General features: G+C 42.6%; 1 protein-coding gene across 5 annotated transcripts in view; it reads left to right on the top strand.

The window, feature by feature from the left end:
• glra1 (glycine receptor, alpha 1) overlaps positions 1-13140 on the top strand; it is a 109266-nt gene that overhangs the window by 26469 nt on the left and 69657 nt on the right. For 2 of the 5 annotated variants that reach the window (XM_036943408.1, XM_036943409.1), the window contains 2 exons: positions 1961-1987; positions 2561-2599. The exons of 2 other annotated variants lie outside the window; for them this stretch is intronic. In XM_036943408.1, coding sequence (XP_036799303.1) covers positions 1961-1987; positions 2561-2599 — 66 coding nt within the window. The remainder of the gene's footprint in view (positions 1-1960; positions 1988-2560; positions 2600-13140) is intronic. One more of the 5 variants, XM_036943410.1, reaches the window with a different exon arrangement.

Genomic DNA, 13140 nt, shown 5'->3' with positions numbered 1-13140 from the left:
GATACGATAGCAGAACAGGATAGGACAGGACAGGATAGGACAGGACATGATAGGACAGGACATGACAAGATAGGACAGGATAGGACAGGATAGGATAGGACAGGACAGGATAGGTCAGGATAGGATAGAACAGGATAGGACAGGACAGCAGGACAGGTCAGGATAGGACAGATAGTTGTAGTATCCAACCATCCACTACTGTAGTACTTTGTAAAAATCTGTTCTTAGTATGAGTCTACTGTACATGTAAACAAATGAGAAATACCTTTCAAAAGAAATAAACAGTAGCTTTATTCTATTAATTTTAATGAGATAATATCAAATAATATCAAAGATTATATTAAACCCCTATTGTTGCCCTTGATATTGCTATTCAGCACGATGTCAAACATTAACACTTTCTAATTTAATGAATGTGAGAATGGTTGAATGGTTGACTCGGATGCTGTATCTTTCCGTCTGGTCACTGAAGCTTCTCTAATAGTACTGTGAGGAGGAGAGGAGATGGTGTCATGAAGGCTATTGTCACTTCCTGTCATTTGGGTCATTTCTTTTTTGATACTGGGAAGTGGGAAAACGGTGATCACACTTGAGTGTGACATTAAAGTTGCCATATAATTGTTTACTCTGACAATATAATCCAATACCACAAGCAAATGTTTTTATTTTCCCTGCTAGACATTTTTAACTGTCGCCTTTCGAGATTTGTCCTTTTGTGAAACGGTGCGTGACTGAGATGCTACCAGGCCCAGATGGATTCATTCTAAAACTCGGATGTGCTTTCTTATAGCTGATTATCCACTATTTTTTTTATGTTGAACAAAGCCTGTACCTCTCTGCAAAGCATGGAGAATTAGATTTTACACACTGCTAGTAATTAGCCATTATGAGATTGCAAGCTTGGAAGAAAGAAAACAAGTTGTTGTTTAATGTTTGGATCAGGTTTTCAGATCTCATATAGATCCTTGGCACAGAGGATAAACCCAAGCTTAGGTTGACACAATAGGGATTGCCTTGCGTGCAGAGTGTAACAACAAGAGGAAGAAAAATTATCCTCACTGGATCCAGGTCAGATTATAGAGTTTGAATCACCGGTCTACAACAGTTCATGATCATGCAGAATACTTTCCATCTATCTTAAAGAACGATTTCCTTTTCTCCCGACGTTGATAGATTAAAATATCCCCCACAAAGACTTCAGCTCTGTGTAGTCGCCATCTCTCATCGTTGACACTTGTCAGGTATAGGGAAAAGTAGGCGGGGCTGCATGTCGCCTGGTTTACATATTCAATGTGCCTCCGGGGCACAAAGGCAAAACGCATCAACACAACAACATATTCGTTGAGAAAAATACGTTCACTATGTACTGTGGAATAATACTTCCTCTATGTCGACAGGAGAGAGGAGTTAGGAATGAACCCGGAAGTATGTCAAATGAGCAGCAAATGTCATCTGGGAAGGAACAAACTTTCTGTCAAACTGATTAAGATCTGAACTATGGCTGACACAATTACTGAAATGTATGTTTGTGTTAATGTATGTGTTATGTACAGTACCTTATCATTAACAGCCTTTGGATGTAAAAGGTGAGATTGAACAGGTTGAAAAATTAAGGTTATTATCAGGTATTTGGTGTTATCTTTTGCATGCCTTATTTATTTGATATGCTTACCAAATAAGTGCAATACGGGGACTAATTCTTCTATCTTGAATTGTAACAAGCTGGTTTGTTGTACTGGATTGGTAAAAAGCCAACCAGGTTTGAAATGATGCATGGCCAACTTCAGTCATGGCAATTTATTAAAAAAGGTCATTTCCGGAATAACTGGAAAAGGCCCAGGTACTGTAAAACAATGAATTGCTCACTTCTGTGTGTGAGCCTTTGTGTTTAATATCACTTCGTCCACTAAGTACACTTCCTGTTCCTGTTCTCTTGTGTTGCACCAATTTTGCTGCTCAGTTGCAGGGGTCCCCCCGAGTGGAAGAGGTAAAAATATAATTTTTTTTAGATTAATAAAATCTAAAAAAAAAAATTTTAAAAAAAGATTTTTATATCCCATTTATTAGAAAATTTGTTTGAAACACTTTGCTTGATAAGAAAATGTAAGCATTTAAGCATTTAAAGCCAAATGATGCAAGCAGATCTAAGCGAAGCCAGTTTAACATGTAGTCTATGCATCTTTCCTTTGTCTGATGTTTTTCATCTTAGTGCATTTTGCTAACCTCACCTTCTGCCTACCGTGAAGAACTATGCCTTGCACCCCTGCTCTACCCCTCCTCTCATCTCTGCATCGCCTCCTCTCCTGCCCGACCCGCTATGACGTTCTCCAACACAAACTTGTGCATCCCTCCTTCCTGCTATTGCCTTCAGTATTTTGGCCACCACAATTTTTCCTTCCTTTCCCTGCCGCACACTTACCTGTATAAGTTCTGAAGTGTTGGCAAGTTGTGATACTAGATGTGTTTTTTTATTGTTGTTTTCCGCATTGAGAAAAACAATGTGAGTACTTGCTGTTAGAGTATGTTGTGTTTTAATCATTATCTTTTGTTTTGTTATTAGACCCACAAGGCCCCAAAACAGAAGCTTCTCACAAGAAAGGTATTTTCTTTTCATTCATCACGGAATAAAGTATGCAAGTCACTCTCTCTCAACGCCACTCAGGCAATCTTCACTTTTAAAGCAAGAAAAAAAAAAAAAAACCCAAGCACATTGAAGGTGTCATCTTCCAGGAGATACATGTATTTACTGTTAATGCATCATGCTGTGAGGTGTATCAGTCTGCCGATAGTATGTCTTCAGATTGTTTCCTAAGAGATTATTGTCGAACAGCTGGCAATTAAGAAATGACCTCAAAACATTAGTCTAATGTTTCAAGCCTTTTTGTTTGCGATTTATGTTGACGTGGTTTCTTCTGTCTTTTTACTAATTGTTGTTCTGGACGGTAAAAGTGTGAATACAAATTTACAAGTTGCACAGGAAAATGTTACTTCTCGGGTTAAAAAAAAACAAGCTTTTTCCCAGATGGTAAACTTTGCTGTTAGAGTTTTATGATACGTGTCTATTATATTCTGATTTGGAGAGGAGTGGAGATATTATCCTATTGTCATGGTTGTAAGTAAGGGATAGCTGGTGCTACAGATCACTCCCTTCATTTACAGCCTAAAAGACCTCAATGGCTACTTGACCTGTTTTCCTCCTAACAGGAGATGACCTGCTTGCTATACATGACAGGGATTATTAGTAGCCCGTCTGCCTTTTGGCTGAAACGTTGTGTCTGTATTGTAATTAGAATTAATTAGAGAGATTCTTGCTGAGGTTGAAAAGCAACAATCATGGAATGCATTCATTTATTTTGTTTAATTGAAACGAATCCCTCTATATATTTAACAACATTAACTGTATTTAAATTATTCTGTTTTTAAACATAATAATTTTTTTGTTGTGCAACTTGTATGAATATGGGAAATTGTAAAAGGGCTGTATCCATGATTCATTCTTTTAAATATGCAATTTGGACAGCATTAGTGGAAGCAGAATGACTTTGATCTAGAAAATGTGTGTGTGTGTGTGTGTGTGTGTGTGTGTGTGTGTGTGTGTGTGTGTGTGTGTGTGTGTGTGTGTGTGTGTGTGTGTGTGTGTGTGTGTGTGTGTGTGTGTGTGTGTGTGTGTGTGTGTGTGTGTGTGTGTGTGTGTGTGTGTGTGTGTGTGTGTGTCTGTGTGTGATTCTACTATAGTCAACAGATAGTCCAGGATTTAAAGCTGTTTAACACAGAGGATGCCAGATTTCAGCCATTCAGTTCAACTGATCTACTCTCCTCTCCTGCTATACACACCAACCAAGGAAACAATGTTTTTATCCATAGCTAGCATATCACATCACATGATCAGTTCAGAAGGCCCTGTTTCACCATATCACATCACATGATCAGTTTAGAAGGCCCTGTTTCACCATATCACATCACATGATCAGTTTAGAAGGCCCTGTTTCACCATATCACATCACATGATCGGTTTAGAAGGCCCTGTTTCACCACATCACATGATCGGTTTAGAAGGCCCTGTTTCACCACATCACATGATCGGTTTAGAAGGCCCTGTTTCACCATATCACATGATCGGTTTAGAAGGCCCTGTTTCACCATATCACATGATCGGTTTAGAAGGCCCTGTTTCACCATATCACATGATCGGTTTAGAAGGCCCTGTTTCACCATATCACATGATCGGTTTAGAAGGCCCTGTTTCACCATATCACATGATCGGTTTAGAAGGCCCTGTTTCACCATATCACATGATCGGTTTAGAAGGCCCTGTTTCACCATATCACATGATCGGTTTAGAAGGCCCTGTTTCACCACATCACATGATCAGTTTAGAAGGCCCTGTTTCACCACATCACATGATCGGTTTAGAAGGCCCTGTTTCACCACATCACATGACCAGTTTAGAAGGCCCTGTTTCACCACATCACATGACCAGTTTAGAAGGCCCTGTTTCACCATATCACATGATCGGTTTAGAAGGCCCTGTTTCACCATATCACATGATCAGTTTAGAAGGCCCTGTTTCACCATATCACATGATCAGTTTAGAAGGCCCTGTTTCACCACATCACATGATCAGTTTAGAAGGCCCTGTTTCACCATATCACATGATCAGTTTAGAAGGCCCTGTTTCACCATATCACATGATCGGTTTAGAAGGCCCTGTTTCACCATATCACATGATCAGTTTAGAAGGCCCTGTTTCACCATATCACATGATCGGTTTAGAAGGCCCTGTTTCACCATATCACATGATCGGTTTAGAAGGCCCTGTTTCACCATATCACATGATCAGTTTAGAAGGCCCTGTTTCACCACATCACATGATCAGTTTAGAAGGCCCTGTTTCACCATATCACATGATCAGTTTAGAAGGCCCTGTTTCACCATATCACATGATCAGTTTAGAAGGCCCTGTTTCACCATATCACATGATCAGTTTAGAAGGCCCTGTTTCACCATATCACATGATCGGTTTAGAAGGCCCTGTTTCACCATATCACATGACCAGTTTAGAAGGCCCTGTTTCACCATATCACATGATCAGTTTAGAAGGCCCCGTTTCACCATATCACATGATCAGTTTAGAAGGCCCTGTTTCACCATATCACATGATCAGTTTAGAAGGCCCTGTTTCACCATATCACATGATCGGTTTAGAAGGCCCTGTTTCACCATATCACATGATCAGTTTAGAAGGCCCTGTTTCACCATATCACATGATCAGTTTAGAAGGCCCTGTTTCACCACATCACATGATCAGTTTAGAAGGCCCTGTTTCACCATATCACATGATCAGTTTAGAAGGCCCTGTTTCACCATATCACATGATCGGTTTAGAAGGCCCTGTTTCACCATATCACATGATCGGTTTAGAAGGCCCTGTTTCACCATATCACATGATCAGTTTAGAAGGCCCTGTTTCACCATATCACATGATCAGTTTAGAAGGCCCTGTTTCACCACATCACATGATCAGTTTAGAAGGCCCTGTTTCACCATATCACATGATCAGTTTAGAAGGCCCTGTTTCACCATATCACATGATCAGTTTAGAAGGCCCTGTTTCACCACATCACATGATCAGTTTAGAAGGCCCTGTTTCACCATATCACATCACATGATCAGTTTAGAAGGCCCTGTTTCACCATATCACATGATCAGTTTAGAAGGCCCTGTTTCACCACATCACATGATCAGTTTAGAAGGCCCTGTTTCACCATATCACATGATCAGTTTAGAAGGCCCTGTTTCACCATATCACATGATCGGTTTAGAAGGCCCTGTTTCACCATATCACATGACCAGTTTAGAAGGCCCTGTTTCACCATATCACATGATCAGTTTAGAAGGCCCCGTTTCACCATATCACATGATCAGTTTAGAAGGCCCTGTTTCACCATATCACATGATCAGTTTAGAAGGCCCTGTTTCACCATATCACATGATCAGTTTAGAAGGCCCTGTTTCACCATATCACATGATCGGTTTAGAAGGCCCTGTTTCACCATATCACATGATCAGTTTAGAAGGCCCTGTTTCACCATATCACATGATCAGTTTAGAAGGCCCTGTTTCACCACATCACATGATCAGTTTAGAAGGCCCTGTTTCACCATATCACATGATCAGTTTAGAAGGCCCTGTTTCACCATATCACATGATCGGTTTAGAAGGCCCTGTTTCACCATATCACATGATCGGTTTAGAAGGCCCTGTTTCACCATATCACATGATCAGTTTAGAAGGCCCTGTTTCACCATATCACATGATCAGTTTAGAAGGCCCTGTTTCACCACATCACATGATCAGTTTAGAAGGCCCTGTTTCACCATATCACATGATCAGTTTAGAAGGCCCTGTTTCACCATATCACATGATCAGTTTAGAAGGCCCTGTTTCACCACATCACATGATCAGTTTAGAAGGCCCTGTTTCACCATATCACATCACATGATCAGTTTAGAAGGCCCTGTTTCACCATATCACATGATCAGTTTAGAAGGCCCTGTTTCACCATATCACATCACATGATCAGTTTAGAAGGCCCTGTTTCACCACATCACATGATCGGTTTAGAAGGCCCTGTTTCACCATATCACATGATCAGTTTAGAAGGCCCTGTTTCACCATATCACATGATCAGTTTAGAAGGCCCTGTTTCACCATATCACATGATCAGTTTAGAAGGCCCTGTTTCACCATATCACATGATCGGTTTAGAAGGCCCTGTTTCACCATATCACATCACATGACCAGTTTAGAAGGCCCTGTTTCACCATATCACATGATCAGTTTAGAAGGCCCTGTTTCACCACATCACATGATCAGTTTAGAAGGCCCTGTTTCACCATATCACATGATCAGTTTAGAAGGCCCTGTTTCACCACATCACATGATCAGTTTAGAAGGCCCTGTTTCACCATATCACATGATCAGTTTAGAAGGCCCTGTTTCACCATATCACATGATCGGTTTAGAAGGCCCTGTTTCACCATATCACATGATCGGTTTAGAAGGCCCTGTTTCACCATATCACATGATCAGTTTAGAAGGCCCTGTTTCACCATATCACATGATCAGTTTAGAAGGCCCTGTTTCACCATATCACATGATCGGTTTAGAAGGCCCTGTTTCACCACATCACATGACCAGTTTAGAAGGCCCTGTTTCACCATATCACATGATCGGTTTAGAAGGCCCTGTTTCACCACATCACATGACCAGTTTAGAAGGCCCTGTTTCACCACATCACATGATCAGTTTAGAAGGCCCTGTTTCACCATATCACATGATCAGTTTAGAAGGCCCTGTTTCACCATATCACATGATCGGTTTAGAAGGCCCTGTTTCACCATATCACATCACATGATCAGTTTAGAAGGCCCTGTTTCACCATATCACATGATCGGTTTAGAAGGCCCTGTTTCACCATATCACATCACATGATCAGTTTAGAAGGCCCTGTTTCACCACATCACATGATCAGTTTAGAAGGCCCTGTTTCACCATATCACATGATCAGTTTAGAAGGCCCTGTTTCACCACATCACATGATCAGTTTAGAAGGCCCTGTTTCACCATATCACATGATCAGTTTAGAAGGCCCTGTTTCACCATATCACATGATCAGTTTAGAAGGCCCTGTTTCACCACATCACATGATCAGTTTAGAAGGCCCTGTTTCACCATATCACATCACATGATCAGTTTAGAAGGCCCTGTTTCACCATATCACATGATCAGTTTAGAAGGCCCTGTTTCACCATATCACATCACATGATCAGTTTAGAAGGCCCTGTTTCACCACATCACATGATCGGTTTAGAAGGCCCTGTTTCACCATATCACATGATCAGTTTAGAAGGCCCTGTTTCACCATATCACATGATCAGTTTAGAAGGCCCTGTTTCACCATATCACATGATCAGTTTAGAAGGCCCTGTTTCACCATATCACATGATCGGTTTAGAAGGCCCTGTTTCACCATATCACATCACATGACCAGTTTAGAAGGCCCTGTTTCACCATATCACATGATCAGTTTAGAAGGCCCTGTTTCACCACATCACATGATCAGTTTAGAAGGCCCTGTTTCACCATATCACATGATCAGTTTAGAAGGCCCTGTTTCACCACATCACATGATCAGTTTAGAAGGCCCTGTTTCACCATATCACATGATCAGTTTAGAAGGCCCTGTTTCACCATATCACATGATCGGTTTAGAAGGCCCTGTTTCACCATATCACATGATCGGTTTAGAAGGCCCTGTTTCACCATATCACATGATCAGTTTAGAAGGCCCTGTTTCACCATATCACATGATCAGTTTAGAAGGCCCTGTTTCACCATATCACATGATCGGTTTAGAAGGCCCTGTTTCACCACATCACATGACCAGTTTAGAAGGCCCTGTTTCACCATATCACATGATCGGTTTAGAAGGCCCTGTTTCACCACATCACATGACCAGTTTAGAAGGCCCTGTTTCACCACATCACATGATCAGTTTAGAAGGCCCTGTTTCACCATATCACATGATCAGTTTAGAAGGCCCTGTTTCACCATATCACATGATCGGTTTAGAAGGCCCTGTTTCACCATATCACATCACATGATCAGTTTAGAAGGCCCTGTTTCACCATATCACATGATCGGTTTAGAAGGCCCTGTTTCACCATATCACATCACATGATCAGTTTAGAAGGCCCTGTTTCACCACATCACATGATCAGTTTAGAAGGCCCTGTTTCACCATATCACATGATCAGTTTAGAAGGCCCTGTTTCACCATATCACATGATCGGTTTAGAAGGCCCTGTTTCACCATATCACATGATCGGTTTAGAAGGCCCTGTTTCACCATATCACATGATCGGTTTAGAAGGCCCTGTTTCACCATATCACATGATCAGTTTAGAAGGCCCTGTTTCACCATATCACATGATCGGTTTAGAAGGCCCTGTTTCACCATATCACATGATCAGTTTAGAAGGCCCTGTTTCACCATATCACATGATCGGTTTAGAAGGCCCTGTTTCACCACATCACATGATCAGTTTAGAAGGCCCTGTTTCACCATATCACATGATCAGTTTAGAAGGCCCTGTTTCACCATATCACATGATCGGTTTAGAAGGCCCTGTTTCACCATATCACATCACATGATCAGTTTAGAAGGCCCTGTTTCACCATATCACATCACATGATCAGTTTAGAAGGCCCTGTTTCACCATATCACATGATCGGTTTAGAAGGCCCTGTTTCACCACATCACATGATCGGTTTAGAAGGCCCTGTTTCACCACATCACATGATCAGTTTAGAAGGCCCTGTTTCACCACATCACATGATCAGTTTAGAAGGCCCTGTTTCACCATATCACATGATCAGTTTAGAAGGCCCTGTTTCACCACATCACATGATCAGTTTAGAAGGCCCTGTTTCACCATATCACATGATCGGTTTAGAAGGCCCTGTTTCACCACATCACATGACCAGTTTAGAAGGCCCTGTTTCACCACATCACATGATCAGTTTAGAAGGCCCTGTTTCACCACATCACATGATCAGTTTAGAAGGCCCTGTTTCACCATATCACATGATCAGTTTAGAAGGCCCTGTTTCACCACATCACATGACCAGTTTAGAAGGCCCTGTTTCACCACATCACATGACCAGTTTAGAAGGCCCTGTTTCACCACATCACATGATCAGTTTAGAAGGCCCTGTTTCACCATATCACATGATCAGTTTAGAAGGCCCTGTTTCACCATATCACATGATCGGTTTAGAAGGCCCTGTTTCACCATATCACATGATCGGTTTAGAAGGCCCTGTTTCACCATATCACATGATCAGTTTAGAAGGCCCTGTTTCACCATATCACATGATCAGTTTAGAAGGCCCTGTTTCACCATATCACATGATCGGTTTAGAAGGCCCTGTTTCACCACATCACATGACCAGTTTAGAAGGCCCTGTTTCACCATATCACATGATCGGTTTAGAAGGCCCTGTTTCACCACATCACATGACCAGTTTAGAAGGCCCTGTTTCACCACATCACATGATCAGTTTAGAAGGCCCTGTTTCACCATATCACATGATCAGTTTAGAAGGCCCTGTTTCACCATATCACATGATCGGTTTAGAAGGCCCTGTTTCACCATATCACATCACATGATCAGTTTAGAAGGCCCTGTTTCACCATATCACATGATCGGTTTAGAAGGCCCTGTTTCACCATATCACATCACATGATCAGTTTAGAAGGCCCTGTTTCACCACATCACATGATCAGTTTAGAAGGCCCTGTTTCACCATATCACATGATCAGTTTAGAAGGCCCTGTTTCACCATATCACATGATCGGTTTAGAAGGCCCTGTTTCACCATATCACATGATCGGTTTAGAAGGCCCTGTTTCACCATATCACATGATCGGTTTAGAAGGCCCTGTTTCACCATATCACATGATCAGTTTAGAAGGCCCTGTTTCACCATATCACATGATCGGTTTAGAAGGCCCTGTTTCACCATATCACATGATCAGTTTAGAAGGCCCTGTTTCACCATATCACATGATCGGTTTAGAAGGCCCTGTTTCACCACATCACATGATCAGTTTAGAAGGCCCTGTTTCACCATATCACATGATCAGTTTAGAAGGCCCTGTTTCACCATATCACATGATCGGTTTAGAAGGCCCTGTTTCACCATATCACATCACATGATCAGTTTAGAAGGCCCTGTTTCACCATATCACATCACATGATCAGTTTAGAAGGCCCTGTTTCACCATATCACATGATCGGTTTAGAAGGCCCTGTTTCACCACATCACATGATCGGTTTAGAAGGCCCTGTTTCACCACATCACATGATCAGTTTAGAAGGCCCTGTTTCACCACATCACATGATCAGTTTAGAAGGCCCTGTTTCACCATATCACATGATCAGTTTAGAAGGCCCTGTTTCACCACATCACATGATCAGTTTAGAAGGCCCTGTTTCACCATATCACATGATCGGTTTAGAAGGCCCTGTTTCACCACATCACATGACCAGTTTAGAAGGCCCTGTTTCACCACATCACATGATCAGTTTAGAAGGCCCTGTTTCACCACATCACATGATCAGTTTAGAAGGCCCTGTTTCACCATATCACATGATCAGTTTAGAAGGCCCTGTTTCACCACATCACATGACCAGTTTAGAAGGCCCTGTTTCACCACATCACATGACCAGTTTAGAAGGCCCTGTTTCACCATATCACATGATCAGTTTAGAAGGCCCTGTTTCACCACATCACATGATCGGTTTAGAAGGCCCTGTTTCACCATATCACATGATCAGTTTAGAAGGCCCTGTTTCACCACATCACATGATCAGTTCAGAAGGCCCTGTTTCACCATATCACATGATCAGTTTAGAAGGCCCTGTTTCACCACATCACATGATCAGTTTAGAAGGCCCTGTTTCACCACATCACATGCATGGGTGTGTATTTGAGTATTTTCAAATATTTTTCCCAGTGTGTTTCCAAAACACATTAAAATATTAAAATAAAATATATCTGAATTTGTATGTAAAAGTAATTGAGATATTTGAAATAGTATTTGAACCCAGGTCTGGTAGTTATAGCCCACAGTTAATTACTGTTGTTTGATGTCAAAATGGTTGGAAATATTCAACTGAAGCAGATTGATACTGTGGCATAGAGTGCATTGGTCCCTGTCTGGTTAGTATGTGACATCACTGGTACTAAAAACCATTAGAGCCAGTTCAATATCACTAGTCCACGAGTCCAATATCAGCCGGAATGACCACAGCTTCATTTGACTTGCCCTCTCAACAGAGTGCTTGCCCGTACTCAGTTGATTGCTTCAGCCGATGACTGATACAGCGGTGATCAGTATCATGGTACCGCTAACCTCCCCCACGCTCTTGTTTTCACTCTCAAGATGATTAAAACACTAAGCAAAGAGCGAACGTCACGACGTCTGCTAAAATCATTGACTGATCCATTTTATGCCTTCCGTCACACTCTCTACCAGCTCCATGCAGTACACCTCGCTCTTGTGCTACGTTTCAAATGGCACCCTATTCCCTATATAGTGCACTACTTTTGACCAGAGCCCTATGGGCCCTGGTGAAAAGTAGTGGACTATATATGGAATAGGGTGCCATTTGGGATGAACCTCTCTCTCTCTCTCTCTCTCTCTCTCTCTCGCTCTCTCTTCTCTCTCTCTCTCTCTCTCTCTCTCTCTCTCTCTCTCTTCTCTTCTCTCTCTCTCTCTCTCTCTCTCTCTCTGTAATCCACTGGAATAATACCCTAGTCAACTGTTCTGCGTTCGGTATCCCGAGGGCCTCCACCCAGCTAGCTAGCTGCCCACTACATGCAGCTTCAGGGCCTCCACCCAGCTAGCTAGCTGCCCACTATATGCAGCTTCAGGGCCTCCATCCAACTAGCTAGCTGCCCACTATATGCAGCTTCAGGGCCTCCACCCAGCTAGCTAGCTGCCCACTACATGCAGCTTCAGGGCCTCCATCCAACTAGCTAGCTGCCCACTACTTGCAGCTTCAGGGCCTCCTCCATCCAGCTAGCTAGCTTCCCACTACATGCAGCTTCAGGGCCTCCATCCAGCTAGCTAGCTGTCCACTACATGCAGCTTCAGGGCCTCCATCCAGCTAGCTAGCTGCCCACCACATGCAGCTTCAGGGCCTCTACCCAGCTAGCTAGCTGCCCACTACATTCAGCTTCAGGGCCTCTACCCAGCTAGCTGCCCACTACATGCAGCTTCAGGGCCTCCACCCAGCTAGCTAGCTACCCACTATATGTAGCTTCAGGGCCTCCATCCAGCTAGCTAGCTACCCACTACATGCAGCTTCAGGGCCTCCATCCAGCTAGCTAGCTGCCCACTACATGCAGCTTCAGGGCCTCTACCCAGCTAGCTAGCTGCCCACTATATGCAGCTTCGGGGCCTCCATCTACCATCCATCTAAATAATGAGACATTGAGAGGACACCCCCCACCCGCATCGAACCTGTCAGGGATGTCCTATCATGCCATTCCATTTCTCCTAAAAGC

Source organism: Oncorhynchus mykiss, chromosome 14 (assembly GCF_013265735.2).
Source record: "Oncorhynchus mykiss isolate Arlee chromosome 14, USDA_OmykA_1.1, whole genome shotgun sequence".
Lineage (NCBI taxonomy): Eukaryota > Metazoa > Chordata > Actinopteri > Salmoniformes > Salmonidae > Oncorhynchus > Oncorhynchus mykiss.
Note: the sequence above shows the minus strand (reverse complement) of the source record. Positions and strands in the feature narration are given on the sequence as shown.